This window comes from Oncorhynchus mykiss, chromosome 12 (assembly GCF_013265735.2).
Source record: "Oncorhynchus mykiss isolate Arlee chromosome 12, USDA_OmykA_1.1, whole genome shotgun sequence".
NCBI classification, from domain to species: Eukaryota; Metazoa; Chordata; class Actinopteri; order Salmoniformes; family Salmonidae; genus Oncorhynchus; species Oncorhynchus mykiss.
This window is the reverse complement of record NC_048576.1, coordinates 4,943,439-4,966,187: the sequence shown is the minus strand read 5'-3', so window position 1 is coordinate 4,966,187 and position 22,749 is coordinate 4,943,439. Positions and strand designations below refer to the sequence as shown.

At 54.1% G+C, this 22,749-nt stretch overlaps 1 protein-coding gene across 1 annotated transcript in view; it reads right to left on the bottom strand.

Moving 5' to 3' along the window:
* Window positions 1–270: 270 nt before the first annotated feature.
* Window positions 271–22,749, bottom strand: part of LOC110536873 (SOSS complex subunit C) — a 48,433-nt gene continuing 25,954 nt past the window's right edge. Inside the window, exons 3-4 of the mRNA XM_036936742.1 lie at window positions 1,957–2,032; window positions 271–1,613 (exon numbers count right to left, since the gene is read on the bottom strand). Coding sequence (XP_036792637.1) covers window positions 1,494–1,613; window positions 1,957–2,032 — 196 coding nt within the window. The 3' untranslated portion in view covers window positions 271–1,493. The remainder of the gene's footprint in view (window positions 1,614–1,956; window positions 2,033–22,749) is intronic.

Genomic DNA, 22,749 nt, shown 5'->3' with positions numbered 1-22,749 from the left:
TTTAAGTTTCCCTGCATTATTAAAGTCCCCGGCTACTAGGAGCGTCGCCTCCGGGTGAGCATTTTCTTGTTTGCTTATGAGTACTAAAGTCTAATACATACAATACACAGTGTGATTTCACCAGTGTTTTCTGTTTATTGACAATCATTTATTTTATTTAAATAATGTAACAACATTACATAACTTTTAATTTTTTTTTTTTTTTAGCCTTATCTAGTTCAAATGTTCTAGTTTGAACAGAGATGGCTGCCTCGCTTTGCGTTCCTATGCTAGAGGACATAGGAAGTGTGTTCGCTGTAAAGGTAAGTGTTTCTGATAACACACAGATGTCTTTTTGTTCTAATGACTGAGTAACCAACGCGTAGCACCAGCTACACCAAGCGACCGCTAACCTCAGTTAGCAGGCTGATTACTATACCTAACTAGTTGAACATTTTTTTTTAGACAACATTCAGGTATTATAGTAGCGAAGTACTGATTTTAAAACAAACAAACGCTTACTAGTCTAGAAAAGTAAACAACCAATGGACCAGTCGTTTACAATAGAATCAAAGCATTTAATTTCCTAATCAACTAGTGAGACCGTTGTAAAAGATCAGGCCATTCTCAGCCTGCTGTGTTGGTGGTTTTGTCTTGACACCATGGAGCCACTTAACTGGTTTTATAATTCACCTCTACACACATACTTCCAATCACCAGGAAATTGTGTTTTTTGGGGGTTTTGAAATAGCTTTACTGTTTGAAAGATTGTGTTGGAGCCTCGTTTTTAACGTATAGACTGCTCTACGTGGATGTAGACTGTTTACTCAGAGTACTATAGGCTACCCAACGTAGCTCCGATGCAATATTATAGTTTTTACATTGTGAATCTTTTGGTTGCGAAAAATGGAGACAGAAAATTACCATATTACAATTTGTCCGGTTTCATAAAAAAATAAAATGTTTTCTGTCTACAAAGGCAAATCTATAATGAACAAAAAACAGAAACGCAACAACTTTAAAAGAGTTGAGTCAATTTAAATAAATTCATTAGGCCCTACTCTATGGATTTCACATGACTGGGCAGGGGCACAGCCATGGGTGGACCTGGTAGGGCATAGGCCCACCGACTGGGGAGTCAGGCCCAGCCAATCAGAATGAGTTTTTCCTCAAAGGGCTTGCTTTATTACAGACCACAATACTCCTCAGTTTCATCAGCTGTCAGTTTTAAAGTTAACAAAACTTCTCCATTTGTCATATCCTGGAAGGTCTGGTGGTGAGTGTGAGAGAAAGAGAGACCAGTTCTTCCGGAAGGGAAGAGACAGAGCAGTTCATGTTCTGAAACGCAGCGGGTGGCCTACAATTTCATATCACCTCTGACCAGAATATCGACAGCCAATTTCAGGTAATTTCCGGACGATTCTACATGTCGATTCGACAACACCAAACAGCTGATCTGTAACACACCATGGTCAACTGCTACTTCTAGCCGTCGGTCTTTCTGCCATGTTTTCTTAAAGGTTCTGTAGTTCTGCTGCTGGAGGTGGGTCTGGTTGTGGCAGCACGGGGAGGATCAGGTTCCCGAAGGACGAGTCTTGAGTGATGAAGAAACCAGAAGAGTGTGTATGGGCATGCTGTAACAACAACAACAACAACAACAACACAAGGAAGATGAGTTACACAATAATGTACGAGAACAATAACCGCGGCAACCAGGGAGCCTTAGTCGGACAGTACAGCAACAAACTTCACTTCCTGTGTATACAGAGAGCAGTGTGGCTCTGGAGCCACCTATAAGCTACCCAAGGGCCCTGTTAAAAATCCCAGATCTGAAGTGGTTGGATTGGTCTAAGTTACAGTGTGGTCACCTCGCTTACATCCGTCCAATCACTTATAGATCTATGCCTACTTAAAACGGAAACAAGGAAGGAAGGAAGGATGCATTTCTGAAGTTCTACAACGAGGTCAAGACCTTACCTGCAGAGCTGCTTCCTGCTGGGCAGCGATGTGCTGCTGCTCAGTGTGGTCTCTGAAGGCTTTATTCAGGACAGGTCTGGAGAGAGGGATGGGGGGGTAGAGGTCAGGGGTCACACGCGTCACTGAATCAAGGTATGCATCCCAAATAGCACCATATTCCCTATATAGTACATGTACTACTTTTGAGTTTTGACCAGAGGCTTATGGGCCCTGGTCTATAGTAGAACACTGGGAGTGGGCCCTGATCTATAGTAGAACACTGGTTAGTGGGCCCTGGTCAATAGTAGAACACTGTTTAGTGGGCCCTGATCTATAGTAGAACACTGGTTAGTGGGCCCTGGTCAATAGCAGAACACTGGGAGTGGGCCCTGGTCTATAGCAGAACACTGGCAGTGGGCCCTGGTCTATAGTAGAACACTGGGATCGGGACCTGGTCTATAGCAGAACACTGGGAGTGGGCTCTGGTCTATAGTAGAACATTGGGAGTGGGCCCTGGTCTATAGCAGAACATTGGGAGTGGGCCCTGGTCTATAGCAGAACACTGGCAGTGGGCCCTGGTCTATAGTAGAACACTGGGATCGGGACCTGGTCTATAGCAGAACACTGGGAGTGGGCTCTGGTCTATAGTAGAACACTGGGAGTGGGCCCTGGTCTATAGTAGAACACTGGCAGTGGGCCCTGGTCTATAGCAGAACACTGGGAGTGGGCCCTGGTCAGTAGCAGAACACTGGGAGTGGGCCCTGGTCAGTAGCAGAACACTGGGAGTGGGCCCTGGTCAGTAGCAGAACACTGGGAGTGGGCCCTGGTCAGTAGCAGAACACTGGGAGTGGGCCCTGGTCAGTAGCAGAACACTGGGAAGTGGGCCCTGGTCTATAGTAGAACACTGGGAGGTGGGCCCTGGTCTATAGTAGAACACTGGGAGGTGGGCTCTGGTCTATAGTAGAACACTGGGAGGTGGGCCCTGGTCTATAGCAGAACACTGGGAGTGGGCTCTGGTCTATAGTAGAACACTGGGAGTGGGCCCTGGTCTATAGTAGAACACTGGGAGGTGGGCCCTGGTCTATAGCAGAACACTGGGAGTGGGCCCTGGTCTATAGTAGAACACTGGGAGTGGGCCCTGGTCTATAGTAGAACACTGGGAGTGGGCCCTGGTCTATAGTAGAACACTGGGAGTGGGCCCTGGTCTATAGTAGAACACTGGGAGTGGGCCCTGGTCTATAGTAGAACACTGGGAGTGGGCCCTGGTCTATAGTAGAACACTGGCAGTGGGCCCTGGTCTATAGCAGAACACTGGGAGTGGGCCCTGGTCTATAGCAAAACACTGGGAGTGGGCCCTGGTCTAAAGCAAAACACTGGGAGTGGGCCCTGGTCTATAGTAGAACACTGGGAGTGGGCCCTGGTCTATAGCAGAACACTGGGAGTGGGCCCTGGTCTATAGCAGAACACTGGCAGTGGGCCCTGGACAATAGCAGAACATTGGGAGTGGGCCCTGGTCTATAGCAGAACACTGGGAGTGGGCCCTGGTCTATAGCAGAACACTGGGAGTGGGCCCTGGTCTATAGTAGAACACTGGGAGTGGGCCCTGGTCTATAGCAGAACACTGGAAGTGGGCCCTGGTCTATAGCAGAACACTGGGAGTGGGCCCTGGTCTAAAGCAAAACACTAGGAGGTGGGCCCTGGTCTAAAGCAAAACACTGGGAGTGGGCCCTGGTCTATAGTAGAACACTGGGAGTAGGCCCTGGTCTATAGTAGAACACTGGGAGTGGGCCCTGGTCTATAGTAGAACACTGGCAGTGGGCCCTGGTCTATAGCAGAACACTGGGAGTGGGCCCTGGTCTATAGCAAAACACTGGGAGTGGGCCCTGGTCTAAAGCAAAACACTGGGAGTGGGCCCTGGTCTATAGTAGAACACTGGGAGTGGGCCCTGGTCTATAGCAGAACACTGGGAGTGGGCCCTGGTCTATAGCAGAACACTGGCAGTGGGCCCTGGACAATAGCAGAACATTGGGAGTGGGCCCTGGTCTATAGCAGAACACTGGGAGTGGGCCCTGGTCTATAGTAGAACATTGGGAGTGGGCCCTGGTCTATAGCAGAACACTGGGAGTGGGCCCTGGTCTATAGCAGAACACTGGCAGTGGGCCCTGGTCAATAGCAGAACACTGGGAGTGGGCCCTGGTCTATAGTAGATTACTGGGAAGTGGGCCCTGGTCTATAGTAGAACACTGGCAGTGGGCCCTGGTCTATAGCAGAACACTGGGAGTGGGCCCTGGTCTATAGTAGAACATTGGGAGTGGGCCCTGGTCTATAGTAGAACACTGGGAGTGGGCCCTGGTCTATAGTAGATTACTGGGAAGTGGGCCCTGGTCTATAGTAGAACACTGGCAGTGGGCCCTGGTCTATAGCAGAACACTGGGAGTGGGCCCTGGTCTATAGCAGAACATTGGGAGTGGGCCCTGGTCTATAGCAGAACACTGGGAGTGGGCCCTGGTCTATAGCAGAACATTGGGAGTGGGCCCTGGTCTATAGCAAAACACTGGGAGGTGGGCCCTGGTCTAAAGCAAAACACTGGGAGTGGGCCCTGGTCTATAGTAGAACACTGGGAGTGGGCCCTGGTCTATAGCAGAACACTGGGAGTGGGACCTGGTCTATAGCAGAACACTGGGAGTGGGACCTGGTCTATAGCAGAACACTGGGAGTGGGACCTGGTCTATAGCAGAACACTGGGAGTGGGACCTGGTCTATAGCAGAACACTGGGAGTGGGACCTGGTCTATAGCAGAACACTGGGAGTGGGCCCTGGTCAATAGCAAAACAGTGGGAGTGGGCCTGGTCAATAACAGAACAGTGGGATTGGGCTCTGGTCTATAGCAGAACACTGACAGTGGGCCCTGGTCAATAGCAGAACAGTGGGACTTGGCCCTGGTCTATAGCCGAAAACTGGGACTGGGCCCTGGTGTATAGCAGAACACTGGGATTGGGCTCTGGTCTATAGCAGAACACTGGCAGTGGGTCCTGGTCAATAGCAGAACACTGGGAGTGGGCCCTGGTCTATAGTAGATTACTGGGAAGTGGGCCCTGGTCTATAGTAGAACACTGGCAGTGGGCCCTGGTCTATAGCAGAACACTGGGATTGGGCCCTGGTCAATAGCAGAACACTGGGAGTGGGCCCTGGTCTATAGTAGAACACTGGGGGTGGGCCCTGGTCTATAGTAGATTACTGGGAAGTGGGCCCTGGTCTATAGTAGAACACTGGCAGTGGGCCCTGGTCTATAGCAGAACACTGGGAGTGGGCCCTGGTCTATAGCAGAACATTGGGAGTGGGCCCTGGTCTATAGCAAAACACTGGGAGGTGGGCCCTGGTCTAAAGCAAAACACTGGGAGTGGGCCCTGGTCTATAGTAGAACACTGGGAGTGGGCCCTGGTCTATAGCAGAACACTGGGAGTGGGACCTGGTCTATAGCAGAACACTGGGAGTGGGACCTGGTCTATAGCAGAACACTGGGAGTGGGACCTGGTCTATAGCAGAACACTGGGAGTGGGACCTGGTCTATAGCAGAACACTGGGAGTGGGACCTGGTCTATAGCAGAACACTGGGAGTGGGACCTGGTCTATAGCAGAACACTGGGAGTGGGCCCTGGTCTATAGCAGAACACTGGCAGTGGGCCCTGGACAATAGCAGAACATTGGGAGTGGGCCCTGGTCTATAGCAGAACACTGGGAGTGGGACCTGGTCTATAGCAGAATGGGAGTGGGCTCTGGTCTATTGTAGAACACTGGGAGTGGGCCCTGGTCTATAGCAGAACACTGGGAGTGGGCCCTGGTCTATAGTAGAACACTGGGAGTGGGCCCTGGTCTATAGCAGAACACTGGGAGTGGGCCCTGGTCTATAGCAGAACACTGGCAGTGGGCCCTGGACAATAGCAGAACATTGGGAGTGGGCCCTGGTCTATAGCAGAACACTGGGAGTGGGCCCTGGTCTATAGCAGAACACTTGGAGTGGGCTCTGGTCTATTGTAGAACACTGGGAGTGGGCCCTGGTCTATAGCAGAACACTGGGAGTGGGCCCTGGTCTATAGTAGAACACTGGGAGTGGGCCCTGGTCTATAGCAGAACACTGGGAGTGGGCCCTGGTCTATAGCAGAACACTGGCAGTGGGCCCTGGACAATAGCAGAACATTGGGAGTGGGCCCTGGTCTATAGCAGAACACTGGGAGTGGGCCCTGGTCTATAGTAGAACATTGGGAGTGAGCCCTGGTCTATAGCAGAACACTGGGAGTGGGCTCTGGTCTATAGCAGAACAGTGGGAGTGGGCCCTGGTCTATAGCAGAACACTGGGAGTGGGCCCTGGTCTATAGCAGAACACTGGGATTGGGCTCTGGTCTATAGCAGAACACTGGCAGTGGGCCCTGGTCAATAGCAGAACACTGGGAGTGGGCCCTGGTCTATAGTAGATTACTGGGAAGTGGGCCCTGGTCTATAGTAGAACACTGGCAGTGGGCCCTGGTCTATAGCAGAACACTGGGATTGGGCCCTGGTCAATAGCAGAACACTGGGAGTGGGAGGTGGGCCCTGGTCTAAAGCAAAACACTGGGAGTGGACCCTGGTCTATAGCAGAACACTGGGAGTGGGACCTGGTCTATAGCAGAACACTGGGAGTGGGCCCTGGTCTATAGCAGAACACTGGGAGTGGGACCTGGTCTATAACAGAACACTGGGAGTGGGCCCTGGTCTATAGCAGAACACTGGGAGTGGGCCCTGGTCTATAGCAGAACACTGGGAGTGGGCCCTGGTCTATAACAGAACACTGGGATTGGGCTCTGGTCAATAGCAGAACACTGGGAGTGGGCCCTGGTCTATAGTAGAACACTGGGAGTGGGCCCTGGTCTATAGTAGAACACTGGGAGTGGGCCCTGGTCTATAGTAGAACAATGGGAAGTGGGCCCTGGTCTATAGTAGAACATTGGGAGTGGGCCCTGGTCTATAGCAGAACACTGGGAGTGGGCCCTGGTCTATAGCAGAACACTGGGAGTGGGCTCTGGTCTATAGCAGAACACTGGGAGTGGGCTCTGGTCTATAGCAGAACACTGGCAGTGGGCCCTGGTCTATAGCAGAATGGGACTGGGCTCTGGTCTATTGTTGAACACTGGGAGTGGGCCCTGGTCTATAGCAGAACACTTGGAGTGTGCCCTGGTCTATAGCAGAACACTGGCAGTGGGCCCTGGTCAATAGCAGAACATTGGGAGTGGGCCCTGGTCTATAGCAGAACACTGGGAGTGGGCCCTGGTCTATAGTAGAACAATGGGAAGTGGGCCCTGGTCTATAGTAGAACACTGGCAGTGGGCCCTGGTCTATAGCAGAACACTGGGAGTGGGCCCTGGTCTATAGCAGAACACTGGGAGTGGGCCCTGGTCTATAGCAAAACACTGGGAGGTGGGCCCTGGTCTAAAGCAAAAAACTGGGAGTGGACCCTGGTCTATAGCAGAACACTGGGAGTGGGCCCTGGTCTATAGCAGAACACTGGGAGTGGGACCTGGTCTATAGCAGAACACTGGGAGTGGGCCCTGGTCTATAGCAGAACACTGGGATTGGGCCCTGGTCTATAGCAGAACACTGGGAGTGGGACCTGGTCTATAGCAGAACACTGGGAGTGGGCCCTGGTCTATAGCAGAACACTGGGATTGGGCCCTGGTCTATAGCAGAACACTGGGATTGGGCTCTGGTCTATAGCAGAACACTGGCAGTGGGCCCTGGTCAATAGCAGAACACTGGGAGTGGGCCCTGGTCTATAGCAGACCACTGGCAGTGGGCCCTGGTCAATAGCAGAACACTGGGCCTGGTCTATAGCAGAACACTGGGAGTGGGCCCTGGTCTATAGCAGAACACTGGGAGTGGGCCCTGATCTATAGCAGAACACTGGGAGTGGGCCCTGGTCTATAGTAGAACACTGGGAGTGGGCCCTGGTCTATAGTAGAACAATGGGAAGTGGGCCCTGGTATATAGTAGAACACTGGGAGTGGGCCCTGGTCTATAGCAGAACACTGGGAGTGGGCCCTGGTCTATAGCAGAACACTGGGAGTGGGCCCTGGTCTATAGCAAAACACTGGGAGGTTGGTCCTGGTCTAAAGCAGAACACTGGGAGTGGGCCCTGGTCTGTAGCAGAACACTGGGAGTGGGCCCTGGTCTATAGCAGAACACTGGGAGTGGGCCCTGGTCTATAGCAGAACACTGGGAGTGGGCCCTGGTCTATAGCAGAACACTGGGAGTGGGCCCTGGTCTAAAGCAAAACACTGGGAGTGGAACCTGGTCTATAGTAGAACACTGGGAGTGGGCCCTGGTCTATAGCAGAACAATGGGAGTGGGCCCTGGTCTATAACAGAACACTGGGAGTGGGCCCTGGTCAATAGCAGAACATTGGGAGTGGGCCCTGGTCTATAGTAGAACACTGGGAGTGGGCCCTGGTCTATAGTAGAACACTGGGAGTGGGCCCTGGTCTATAGTAGAACAATGGGAAGTGGGACCTGGTCTATAGCAGAACACTGGGAGTGGGCACTGGTCTATAGCAGAACACTGGGATTGGGCCCTGGTCAATAGCAGAACACTGGGAGTGGGCCCTGGTCTATAGTAGAACACTGGGAGTGGGCCCTGGTCTATAGTAGATTACTGGGAAGTGGGCCCTGGTGTATAGTAGAACACTGGCAGTGGGCCCTGGTCTATAGCAGAACACTGGGAGTGGGCCCTGGTCTATAGTAGAACACTGGGAGTGGGCCCTGGTCTATAGTAGAACACTGGGAGTGGGCCCTGGTCTATAGTAGAACAATGGGAAGTGGGCCCTGGTCTATAGTAGAACACTGGCAGTGGGCCCTGGTCTATAGCAGAACACTGGGAGTTAGCCCTGGTCTATAGCAGAACACTGGGAGTGGGCTCTGGTCTATAGCAGAACACTGGCAGTGGGCCCTGGTCAATAGTGGGCCCTGGTCTATAGCAGAACACTGGCAGTGGGCCCTGGTCAATAGCAGGACATTGGGAGTGGGCCCTGGTCTATAGTAGAACACTGGGAGTGGGCCCTGGTCTATAGTAGAACAAAGGGAAGTGGGCCCTGGTCTATAGTAGAACACTGGCAGTGGGCCCTGGTCTATAGCAGAACACTGGGAGTGGGCCCTGGTCTATAGCAGAACACTGGCAGTGGGCCCTGGTCAATAGCAGAACACTGGGAGTGGGCCCTGGTCTATAGCAGAACACTGGCAGTGGGCCCTGGTCAATAGCAGAACACTGGGCCTGGTCTATAGCAGAACACTGGGAGTGGGCCCTGGTCTATAGCAGAACACTGGGAGTGGGCCCTGATCTATAGCAGAACACTGGGAGTGGGCCCTGGTCTATAGTAGAACACTGGGAGTGGGCCCTGGTCTATAGTAGAACAATGGTAAGTGGGCCCTGGTATATAGTAGAACACTGGGAGTGGGCCCTGGTCTATAGCAGAACACTGGGAGTGGGCCCTGGTCTATAGCAGAACACTGGGAGTGGGCCCTGGTCTATAGCAAAACACTGGGAGGTTGGTCCTGGTCTAAAGCAGAACACTGGGAGTGGGCCCTGGTCTGTAGCAGAACACTGGGAGTGGGCCCTGGTCTATAGCAGAACACTGGGAGTGGGCCCTGGTCTATAGCAGAACACTGGGAGTGGGCCCTGGTCTATAGCAGAACACTGGGAGTGGGCCCTGGTCTAAAGCAAAACACTGGGAGTGGAACCTGGTCTATAGTAGAACACTGGGAGTGGGCCCTGGTCTATAGCAGAACAATGGGAGTGGGCCCTGGTCTATAACAGAACACTGGGAGTGGGCCCTGGTCAATAGCAGAACATTGGGAGTGGGCCCTGGTCTATAGTAGAACACTGGGAGTGGGCCCTGGTCTATAGTAGAACACTGGGAGTGGGCCCTGGTCTATAGTAGAACAATGGGAAGTGGGACCTGGTCTATAGCAGAACACTGGGAGTGGGCACTGGTCTATAGCAGAACACTGGGATTGGGCCCTGGTCAATAGCAGAACACTGGGAGTGGGCCCTGGTCTATAGTAGAACACTGGGAGTGGGCCCTGGTCTATAGTAGATTACTGGGAAGTGGGCCCTGGTGTATAGTAGAACACTGGCAGTGGGCCCTGGTCTATAGCAGAACACTGGGAGTGGGCCCTGGTCTATAGTAGAACACTGGGAGTGGGCCCTGGTCTATAGTAGAACACTGGGAGTGGGCCCTGGTCTATAGTAGAACAATGGGAAGTGGGCCCTGGTCTATAGTAGAACACTGGCAGTGGGCCCTGGTCTATAGCAGAACACTGGGAGTTAGCCCTGGTCTATAGCAGAACACTGGGAGTGGGCTCTGGTCTATAGCAGAACACTGGCAGTGGGCCCTGGTCAATAGTGGGCCCTGGTCTATAGCAGAACACTGGCAGTGGGCCCTGGTCAATAGCAGGACATTGGGAGTGGGCCCTGGTCTATAGTAGAACACTGGGAGTGGGCCCTGGTCTATAGTAGAACAATGGGAAGTGGGCCCTGGTCTATAGTAGAACACTGGCAGTGGGCCCTGGTCTATAGCAGAACACTGGGAGTGGGCCCTGGTCTATAGCAGAACACTGGGAGTGGGCCCTGGTCTATAGCAGAACACTGGGAGTGGGCCCTGGTCTATAGCAGAACACTGGCAGTGGGCCCTGGACAATAGCAGAACATTGGGAGTGGGCCCTGGTCTATAGCAGAACACTGGGAGTGGGACCTGGTCTATAGCAGAATGGGAGTGGGCTCTGGTCTATTGTAGAACACTGGGAGTGGGCCCTGGTCTATAGTAGATTACTGGGAAGTGGGCCCTGGTCTATAGTAGAACACTGGCAGTGGGCCCTGGTCTATAGCAGAACACTGGGATTGGGCCCTGGTCAATAGCAGAACACTGGGAGTGGGCCCTGGTCTATAGTAGAACACTGGGGGTGGGCCCTGGTCTATAGTAGATTACTGGGAAGTGGGCCCTGGTCTATAGTAGAACACTGGCAGTGGGCCCTGGTCTATAGCAGAACACTGGGAGTGGGCCCTGGTCTATAGCAGAACATTGGGAGTGGGCCCTGGTCTATAGCAAAACACTGGGAGGTGGGCCCTGGTCTAAAGCAAAACACTGGGAGTGGGCCCTGGTCTATAGTAGAACACTGGGAGTGGGCCCTGGTCTATAGCAGAACACTGGGAGTGGGACCTGGTCTATAGCAGAACACTGGGAGTGGGACCTGGTCTATAGCAGAACACTGGGAGTGGGACCTGGTCTATAGCAGAACACTGGGAGTGGGACCTGGTCTATAGCAGAACACTGGGAGTGGGACCTGGTCTATAGCAGAACACTGGGAGTGGGACCTGGTCTATAGCAGAACACTGGGAGTGGGCCCTGGTCTATAGCAGAACACTGGCAGTGGGCCCTGGACAATAGCAGAACATTGGGAGTGGGCCCTGGTCTATAGCAGAACACTGGGAGTGGGACCTGGTCTATAGCAGAATGGGAGTGGGCTCTGGTCTATTGTAGAACACTGGGAGTGGGCCCTGGTCTATAGCAGAACACTGGGAGTGGGCCCTGGTCTATAGTAGAACACTGGGAGTGGGCCCTGGTCTATAGCAGAACACTGGGAGTGGGCCCTGGTCTATAGCAGAACACTGGCAGTGGGCCCTGGACAATAGCAGAACATTGGGAGTGGGCCCTGGTCTATAGCAGAACACTGGGAGTGGGCCCTGGTCTATAGCAGAACACTTGGAGTGGGCTCTGGTCTATTGTAGAACACTGGGAGTGGGCCCTGGTCTATAGCAGAACACTGGGAGTGGGCCCTGGTCTATAGTAGAACACTGGGAGTGGGCCCTGGTCTATAGCAGAACACTGGGAGTGGGCCCTGGTCTATAGCATTACACTGGCAGTGGGCCCTGGACAATAGCAGAACATTGGGAGTGGGCCTGGTCTATAGCAGAACACTGGGAGTGGGCCCTGGTCTATAGTAGAACATTGGGAGTGGGCCCTGGTCTATAGCAGAACACTGGGAGTGGGCTCTGGTCTATAGCAGAACAGTGGGAGTGGGCCCTGGTCTATAGCAGAACACTGGGAGTGGGCCCTGGTCTATAGCAGAACACTGGGATTGGGCTCTGGTCTATAGCAGAACACTGGCAGTGGGCCCTGGTCAATAGCAGAACACTGGGAGTGGACCCTGGTCTATAGTAGATTACTGGGAAGTGGGCCCTGGTCTATAGTAGAACACTGGCAGTGGGCCCTGGTCTATAGCAGAACACTGGGATTGGGCCCTGGTCAATAGCAGAACACTGGGAGTGGGAGGTGGGCCCTGGTCTAAAGCAAAACACTGGGAGTGGACCCTGGTCTATAGCAGAACACTGGGAGTGGGACCTGGTCTATAGCAGAACACTGGGAGTGGGCCCTGGTCTATAGCAGAACACTGGGAGTGGGACCTGGTCTATAACAGAACACTGGGAGTGGGCCCTGGTCTATAGCAGAACACTGGGATTGGGCCCTGGTCTATAGCAGAACACTGGGAGTGGGCCCTGGTCTATAACAGAACACTGGGAGTGGGCCCTGGTCAATAGCAGAACATTGGGAGTGGGCCCTGGTCTATAGTAGAACACTGGGAGTGGGCCCTGGTCTATAGTAGAACACTGGGAGTGGGCCCTGGTCTATAGTAGAACAATGGGAAGTGGGACCTGGTCTATAGCAGAACACTGGGAGTGGGCACTGGTCTATAGCAGAACACTGGGATTGGGCCCTGGTCAATAGCAGAACACTGGGAGTGGGCCCTGGTCTATAGTAGAACACTGGGAGTGGGCCCTGGTCTATAGTAGATTACTGGGAAGTGGGCCCTGGTCTATAGTAGAACACTGGCAGTGGGCCCTGGTCTATAGCAGAACACTGGGAGTGGGCCCTGGTCTATAGTAGAACACTGGGAGTGGGCCCTGGTCTATAGTAGAACACTGGGAGTGGGCCCTGGTCTATAGTAGAACAATGGGAAGTGGGCCCTGGTCTATAGTAGAACACTGGCAGTGGGCCCTGGTCTATAGCAGAACACTGGGAGTTGGCCCTGGTCTATAGCAGAACACTGGGAGTGGGCTCTGGTCTATAGCAGAACACTGGCAGTGGGCCCTGGTCAATAGTGGGCCCTGGTCTATAGCAGAACACTGGCAGTGGGCCCTGGTCAATAGCAGAACATTGGGAGTGGGCCCTGGTCTATAGTAGAACACTGGGAGTGGGCCCTGGTCTATAGTAGAACAATGGGAAGTGGGCCCTGGTCTATAGTAGAACACTGGCAGTGGGCCCTGGTCTATAGCAGAACACTGGGAGTGGGCCCTGGTCTATAGCAGAACACTGGGAGTGGGCCCTGGTCTATAGCAAAACACTGGGAGTGGGCCCTGGTCTATAGCAGAACACTGGGAGTGGGCCCTGGTCTATAGCAGAACACTGGGAGTGGGCTCTGGTCTATAGCAGAACAGTGGGAGTGGGCCCTGGTCTATAGTAGAACACTGGGAGTGGGCCCTGGTCTATAGCAGAACACTGGGAGTGGGCCCTGGTCTATAGCAGAACACTGGCAGTGGGCCCTGGACAATAGCAGAACATTGGGAGTGGGCCCTGGTCTATAGCAGAACACTGGGAGTGGGCCCTGGTCTATAGTAGAACATTGGGAGTGGGCCCTGGTCTATAGCAGAACACTGGGAGTGGGCTCTGGTCTATAGCAGAACAGTGGGAGTGGGCCCTGGTCTATAGCAGAACACTGGGAGTGGGCCCTGGTCTATAGCAGAACACTGGGATTGGGCTCTGGTCTATAGCAGAACACTGGCAGTGGGCCCTGGTCAATAGCAGAACACTGGGAGTGGGCCCTGGTCTATAGTAGATTACTGGGAAGTGGGCCCTGGTCTATAGTAGAACACTGGCAGTGGGCCCTGGTCTATAGCAGAACACTGGGATTGGGCCCTGGTCAATAGCAGAACACTGGGAGTGGGAGGTGGGCCCTGGTCTAAAGCAAAACACTGGGAGTGGACCCTGGTCTATAGCAGAACACTGGGAGTGGGACCTGGTCTATAGCAGAACACTGGGAGTGGGCCCTGGTCTATAGCAGAACACTGGGAGTGGGACCTGGTCTATAACAGAACACTGGGAGTGGGCCCTGGTCTATAGCAGAACACTGGGAGTGGGCCCTGGTCTATAGCAGAACACTGGGAGTGGGCCCTGGTCTATAACAGAACACTGGGATTGGGCTCTGGTCAATAGCAGAACACTGGGAGTGGGCCCTGGTCTATAGTAGAACACTGGGAGTGGGCCCTGGTCTATAGTAGAACACTGGGAGTGGGCCCTGGTCTATAGTAGAACAATGGGAAGTGGGCCCTGGTCTATAGTAGAACATTGGGAGTGGGCCCTGGTCTATAGCAGAACACTGGGAGTGGGCCCTGGTCTATAGCAGAACACTGGGAGTGGGCTCTGGTCTATAGCAGAACACTGGCAGTGGGCCCTGGTCAATAGTGGGCCCTGGTCTATAGTAGAACACACCCTGGTCTATAGCAGAATGGGACTGGGCTCTGGTCTATTGTTGAACACTGGGAGTGGGCCCTGGTCTATAGCAGAACACTTGGAGTGTGCCCTGGTCTATAGCAGAACACTGGCAGTGGGCCCTGGTCAATAGCAGAACATTGGGAGTGGGCCCTGGTCTATAGCAGAACACTGGGAGTGGGCCCTGGTCTATAGTAGAACAATGGGAAGTGGGCCCTGGTCTATAGTAGAACACTGGCAGTGGGCCCTGGTCTATAGCAGAACACTGGGAGTGGGCCCTGGTCTATAGCAGAACACTGGGAGTGGGCCCTGGTCTATAGCAAAACACTGGGAGGTGGGCCCTGGTCTATAGCAGAACACTGGGAGTGGGCCCTGGTCTATAGCAAAACACTGGGAGTGGGCCCTGGTCTATAGCAGAACACTGGGAGTGGGCCCTGGTCTATAGCAGAACACTGGGATTGGGCCCTGGTCTATAGCAGAACACTGGGAGTGGGACCTGGTCTATAGCAGAACACTGGGAGTGGGCCCTGGTCTATAGCAGAACACTGGGATTGGGCCCTGGTCTATAGCAGAACACTGGGATTGGGCTCTGGTCTATAGCAGAACACTGGCAGTGGGCCCTGGTCAATAGCAGAACACTGGGAGTGGGCCCTGGTCTATAGCAGACCACTGGCAGTGGGCCCTGGTCAATAGCAGAACACTGGGCCTGGTCTATAGCAGAACACTGGGAGTGGGCCCTGGTCTATAGCAGAACACTGGGAGTGGGCCCTGATCTATAGCAGAACACTGGGAGTGGGCCCTGGTCTATAGTAGAACACTGGGAGTGGGCCCTGGTCTATAGTAGAACAATGGGAAGTGGGCCCTGGTATATAGTAGAACACTGGGAGTGGGCCCTGGTCTATAGCAGAACACTGGGAGTGGGCCCTGGTCTATAGCAGAACACTGGGAGTGGGCCCTGGTCTATAGCAAAACACTGGGAGGTTGGTCCTGGTCTAAAGCAGAACACTGGGAGTGCCCTGGTCTGTAGCAGAACACTGGGAGTGGGCCCTGGTCTATAGCAGAACACTGGGAGTGGGCCCTGGTCTATAGCAGAACACTGGGAGTGGGCCCTGGTCTATAACAGAACACTGGGAGTGGGCCCTGGTCTAAAGCAAAACACTGGGAGTGGAACCTGGTCTATAGTAGAACACTGGGAGTGGGCCCTGGTCTATAGCAGAACACTGGGAGTGGGCCCTGGTCTATAACAGAACACTGGGAGTGGGCCCTGGTCAATAGCAGAACATTGGGAGTGGGCCCTGGTCTATAGTAGAACACTGGGAGTGGGCCCTGGTCTATAGTAGAACACTGGGAGTGGGCCCTGGTCTATAGTAGAACAATGGGAAGTGGGACCTGGTCTATAGCAGAACACTGGGAGTGGGCACTGGTCTATAGCAGAACACTGGGATTGGGCCCTGGTCAATAGCAGAACACTGGGATTGGGCTCTGGTCTATAGCAGAACACTGGCAGTGGGCCCTGGTCAATAGCAGAACACTGGGAGTGGGCCCTGGTCTATAGTAGATTACTGGGAAGTGGGCCCTGGTCTATAGTAGAACACTGGCAGTGGGCCCTGGTCTATAGCAGAACACTGGGATTGGGCCCTGGTCAATAGCAGAACACTGGGAGTGGGAGGTGGGCCCTGGTCTAAAGCAAAACACTGGGAGTGGACCCTGGTCTATAGCAGAACACTGGGAGTGGGACCTGGTCTATAGCAGAACACTGGGAGTGGGCCCTGGTCTATAGCAGAACACTGGGAGTGGGACCTGGTCTATAACAGAACACTGGGAGTGGGCCCTGGTCTATAGCAGAACACTGGGAGTGGGCCCTGGTCTATAGCAGAACACTGGGAGTGGGCCCTGGTCTATAACAGAACACTGGGATTGGGCTCTGGTCAATAGCAGAACACTGGGAGTGGGCCCTGGTCTATAGTAGAACACTGGGAGTGGGCCCTGGTCTATAGTAGAACACTGGGAGTGGGCCCTGGTCTATAGTAGAACAATGGGAAGTGGGCCCTGGTCTATAGTAGAACATTGGGAGTGGGCCCTGGTCTATAGCAGAACACTGGGAGTGGGCCCTGGTCTATAGCAGAACACTGGGAGTGGGCTCTGGTCTATAGCAGAACACTGGCAGTGGGCCCTGGTCAATAGTGGGCCCTGGTCTATAGTAGAACACTGGGAGTGGGCCCTGGTCTATAGCAGAATGGGACTGGGCTCTGGTCTATTGTTGAACACTGGGAGTGGGCCCTGGTCTATAGCAGAACACTTGGAGTGTGCCCTGGTCTATAGCAGAACACTGGCAGTGGGCCCTGGTCAATAGCAGAACATTGGGAGTGGGCCCTGGTCTATAGCACAACACTGGGAGTGGGCCCTGGTCTATAGTAGAACAATGGGAAGTGGGCCCTGGTCTATAGTAGAACACTGGCAGTGGGCCCTGGTCTATAGCAGAACACTGGGAGTGGGCCCTGGTCTATAGCAGAACACTGGGAGTGGGCCCTGGTCTATAGCAAAACACTGGGAGGTGGGCCCTGGTCTATAGCAGAACACTGGGAGTGGGCCCTGGTCTATAGCAAAACACTGGGAGTGGGCCCTGGTCTATAGCAGAACACTGGGAGTGGGCCCTGGTCTATAGCAGAACACTGGGATTGGGCCCTGGTCTATAGCAGAACACTGGGAGTGGGACCTGGTCTATAGCAGAACACTGGGAGTGGGCCCTGGTCTATAGCAGAACACTGGGATTGGGCCCTGGTCTATAGCAGAACACTGGGATTGGGCTCTGGTCTATAGCAGAACACTGGCAGTGGGCCCTGGTCAATAGCAGAACACTGGGAGTGGGCCCTGGTCTATAGCAGACCACTGGCAGTGGGCCCTGGTCAATAGCAGAACACTGGGCCTGGTCTATAGCAGAACACTGGGAGTGGGCCCTGGTCTATAGCAGAACACTGGGAGTGGGCCCTGATCTATAGCAGAACACTGGGAGTGGGCCCTGGTCTATAGTAGAACACTGGGAGTGGGCCCTGGTCTATAGTAGAACAATGGGAAGTGGGCCCTGGTATATAGTAGAACACTGGGAGTGGGCCCTGGTCTATAGCAGAACACTGGGAGTGGGCCCTGGTCTATAGCAGAACACTGGGAGTGGGCCCTGGTCTATAGCAAAACACTGGGAGGTTGGTCCTGGTCTAAAGCAGAACACTGGGAGTGCCCTGGTCTGTAGCAGAACACTGGGAGTGGGCCCTGGTCTATAGCAGAACACTGGGAGTGGGCCCTGGTCTATAGCAGAACACTGGGAGTGGGCCCTGGTCTATAGCAGAACACTGGGAGTGGGCCCTGGTCTAAAGCAAAACACTGGGAGTGGAACCTGGTCTATAGTAGAACACTGGGAGTGGGCCCTGGTCTATAGCAGAACACTGGGAGTGGGCCCTGGTCTATAACAGAACACTGGGAGTGGGCCCTGGTCAATAGCAGAACATTGGGAGTGGGCCCTGGTCTATAGTAGAACACTGGGAGTGGGCCCTGGTCTATAGTAGAACACTGGGAGTGGGCCCTGGTCTATAGTAGAACAATGGGAAGTGGGACCTGGTCTATAGCAGAACACTGGGAGTGGGCACTGGTCTATAGCAGAACACTGGGATTGGGCCCTGGTCAATAGCAGAACACTGGGAGTGGGCCCTGGTCTATAGTAGAACACTGGGAGTGGGCCCTGGTCTATAGTAGATTACTGGGAAGTGGGCCCTGGTCTATAGTAGAACACTGGCAGTGGGCCCTGGTCTATAGCAGAACACTGGGAGTGGGCCCTGGTCTATAGTAGAACACTGGGAGTGGGCCCTGGTCTATAGTAGAACACTGGGAGTGGGCCCTGGTCTATAGTAGAACAATGGGAAGTGGGCCCTGGTCTATAGTAGAACACTGGCAGTGGGCCCTGGTCTATAGCAGAACACTGGGAGTTGGCCCTGGTCTATAGCAGAACACTGGGAGTGGGCTCTGGTCTATAGCAGAACACTGGCAGTGGGCCCTGGTCAATAGTGGGCCCTGGTCTATAGCAGAACACTGGCAGTGGGCCCTGGTCAATAGCAGAACATTGGGAGTGGGCCCTGGTCTATAGTAGAACACTGGGAGTGGGCCCTGGTCTATAGTAGAACAATGGGAAGTGGGCCCTGGTCTATAGTAGAACACTGGCAGTGGGCCCTGGTCTATAGCAGAACACTGGGAGTGGGCCCTGGTCTATAGCAGAACATTGGGAGTGGGCCCTGGTCTATAGCAGAACACTGGGAGTGGGCCCTGGTCTATAGCAAAACACTGGGAGTGGGACCTGGTCTATAGCAGAACACTGGGAGTGGGCCCTGGTCTATAGCAGAACACTGGGATTGGGCCCTGGTCTATAGCAGAACACTGGGAGTGGGCCCTGGTCTATAGCAGAACACTGGGATTGGGCCCTGGTCTATAGCAGAACACTGGGATTGGGCTCTGGTCTATAGCAGAACACTGGCAGTGGGCCCTGGTCAATAGCAGAACACTTGGAGTGGGCCCTGGTCTATAGCAGACCACTGGCAGTGGGCCCTGGTCAATAGCAGAACACTGGGAGTGGGACCTGGTCTATAGCAGAACACTGGGAGTGGGCCCTGGTCTATAGCAGAACACTGGGAGTGGGCCCTGGTCTATAGTAGAACACTGGCAGTGGGCCCTGGTCTATAGTAGAACACTGGGAGTGGGCCCTGGTCTATAGTAGAACACTGGGAGTGGGCCCTGGTCTATAGCAAAACACTGGGAGGTTGGTCCTGGTCTAAAGCAGAACACTGGGAGTGGGCCCTGGTCTGTAGCAGAACACTGGGAGTGGGCCCTGGTCTATAGCAGAACACTGGGAGTGGGCCCTGGTCTATAGCAGAACACTGGGAGTGGGCCCTGGTCTATAGCAGAACACTGGGAGTGGGCCCTGGTCTAAAGCAAAACACTGGGAGTGGAACCTGGTCATATAGTAGAACACTGGGAGTGGGCCCTGGTCTATAGCAGAACACTGGGAGTGGGCCCTGGTCTATAGCAGAACACTGGGAGTGGGCCCTGGTCAATAGCAGAACATTGGGAGTGGGCCCTGGTCTATAGTAGAACACTGGGAGTGGGCCCTGGTCTATAGTAGAACACTGGGAGTGGGCCCTGGTCTATAGTAGAATAATGGGAAGTGGGACCTGGTCTATAGCAGAACACTGGGAGTGGGCACTGGTCTATAGCAGAACACTGGGATTGGGCCCTGGTCAATAGCAGAACACTGGGAGTGGGCCCTGGTCTATAGTAGAACACTGTGGGCCCTGGTGAGTGGGCCCTGGTCTATAGTAGAACACTGGGAGTGGGCCCTGGTCTATAGTAGAACAATGGGAAGTGGGCCCTGGTCTATAGTAGAACACTGGGAGTGGGCCCTGGTCTATAGCAGAACACTGGGAGTGGGCCCTGGTCTATAGCAGAACAGTGGGAGTGGGCCCTGGTCTATAGCAGAACACTGGGAGTGGGCCCTGGTCTATAGCAGAACACTGGGAGTGGGCCCTGGTCTATAGCAGAACACTGGGAGTGGGCCCTGGTCTATAGCAAAACACTGGGAGGTGGGCCCTGGTCTAAAGCAAAAAACTGGGAGTGGACCCTGGTCTATAGCAGAACACTGGGAGTGGGCCCTGGTCTATAGCAGAACACTGGGAGTGGGACCTGGTCTATAGCAGAACACTGGGATTGGGCCCTGGTCTATAGCAGAACACTGGGATTGGGCCCTGGTCTATAGCAGAACACTGGGAGTGGGACCTGGTCTATAGCAGAACACTGGGAGTGGGCCCTGGTCTATAGCAGAACACTTGGAGTGGGCCCTGGTCTATAGCAGAACACTGGGATTGGGCTCTGGTCTATAGCAGAACACTGGCAGTGGGCCCTGGTCAATAGCAGAACACTGGGAGTGGGCCCTGGTCTATAGCAGACCACTGGCAGTGGGCCCTGGTCAATAGCAGAACACTGGGCCTGGTCTATAGCAGAACACTGGGAGTGGGCCCTGGTCTATAGCAGAACACTGGGAGTGGGCCCTGATCTATAGCAGAACACTGGGAGTGGGCCCTGGTCTATAGTAGAACACTGGGAGTGGGCCCTGGTCTATAGTAGAACAATGGGAAGTGGGCCCTGGTATATAGTAGAACACCGGGAGTGGGCCCTGGTCTATAGCAGAACACTGGGAGTGGGCCCTGGTCTATAGCAGAACACTGGGAGTGGGCCCTGGTCTATAGCAAAACACTGGGAGGTTGGTCCTGGTCTAAAGCAGAACACTGGGAGTGGGCCCTGGTCTGTAGCAGAACACTGGGAGTGGGCCCTGGTCTATAGCAGAACACTGGGAGTGGGCCCTGGTCTATAGCAGAACACTGGGAGTGGGCCCTGGTCTATAGCAGAACACTGGGAGTGGGCCCTGGTCTATAGCAAAACACTGGGAGTGGAACCTGGTCTATAGTAGAACACTTGGAGTGGGCCCTGGTCTATAGCAGAACAATGGGAGTGGGCCCTGGTCTATAACAGAACACTGGGAGTGGGCCCTGGTCAATAGCAGAACATTGGGAGTGGGCCCTGGTCTATAGTAGAACACTGGGAGTGGGCCCTGGTCTATAGTAGAACACTGGGAGTGGGCCCTGGTCTATAGTAGAACAATGGGAAGTGGGACCTGGTCTATAGCAGAACACTGGGAGTGGGCACTGGTCTATAGCAGAACACTGGGATTGGGCCCTGGTCAATAGCAGAACACTGGGAGTGGGCCCTGGTCTATAGTAGAACACTGGGAGTGGGCCCTGGTCTATAGTAGATTACTGGGAAGTGGGCCCTGGTCTATAGTAGAACACTGGCAGTGGGCCCTGGTCTATAGCAGAACACTGGGAGTGGGCCCTGATCTATAGTAGAACACTGGGAGTGGGCCCTGGTCTATAGTAGAACACTGGGAGTGGGCCCTGGTCTATAGTAGAACAATGGGAGTGGGCCCTGGTCTATAGTAGAACAATGGGAAGTGGGCCCTGGTCTATAGTAGAACACTGGCAGTGGGCCCTGGTCTATAGCAGAACACTGGGAGTGGGCCCTGGTCTATAGCAGAACACTGGGAGTGGGCCCTGGTCTATAGCAAAACACTGGGAGGTGGGCCCTGGTCTAAAGCAAAACACTGGGAGTGGACCCTGGTCTATAGCAGAACACTGGGAGTGGGCCCTGGTCTATAGCAGAACACTGGGAGAGGGACCTGGTCTATAGCAGAACACTGGGAGTGGGCCCTGGTCTATAGCAGAACACTGGGAGTGGGCCCTGGTCTATAGCAGAACACTGGGAGTGGGCCCTGGTCTATAACAGAACACTGGGATTGGGCTCTGGTCAATAGCAGAACACTGGGAGTGGGCCCTGGTCTATAGTAGAACACTGGGAGTGGGCCCTGGTCTATAGTAGAACACTGGGAGTGGGCCCTGGTCTATAGTAGAACAATGGGAAGTGGGCCCTGGTCTATAGTAGAACACTGGCAGTGGGCCCTGGTCTATAGCAGAACACTGGGAGTTGGCCCTGGTCTATAGCAGAACACTGGGAGTGGGCTCTGGTCTATAGCAGAACACTGGCAGTGGGCCCTGGTCAATAGTGGGCCCTGGTCTATAGCAGAACACTGGCAGTGGGCCCTGGTCAATAGCAGAACATTGGGAGTGGGCCCTGGTCTATAGTAGAACACTGGGAGTGGGCCCTGGTCTATAGTAGAACAATGGGAAGTGGGCCCTGGTCTATAGTAGAACACTGGCAGTGGGCCCTGGTCTATAGCAGAACACTGGGAGTGGGCCCTGGTCTATAGCAGAACACTGGGAGTGGGCCCTGGTCTATAGCAAAACACTGGGAGTGGGACCTGGTCTATAGCAGAACACTGGGAGTGGGCCCTGGTCTATAGCAGAACACTGGGATTGGGCCCTGGTCTATAGCAGAACACTGGGAGTGGGACCTGGTCTATAGCAGAACACTGGGAGTGGGCCCTGGTCTATAGCAGAACACTGGGATTGGGCCCTGGTCTATAGCAGAACACTGGGATTGGGCTCTGGTCTATAGCAGAACACTGGCAGTGGGCCCTGGTCAATAGCAGAACACTGGGAGTGGGCCCTGGTCTATAGCAGACCACTGGCAGTGGGCCCTGGTCAATAGCAGAACACTGGGAGTGGGACCTGGTCTATAGCAGAACACTGGGAGTG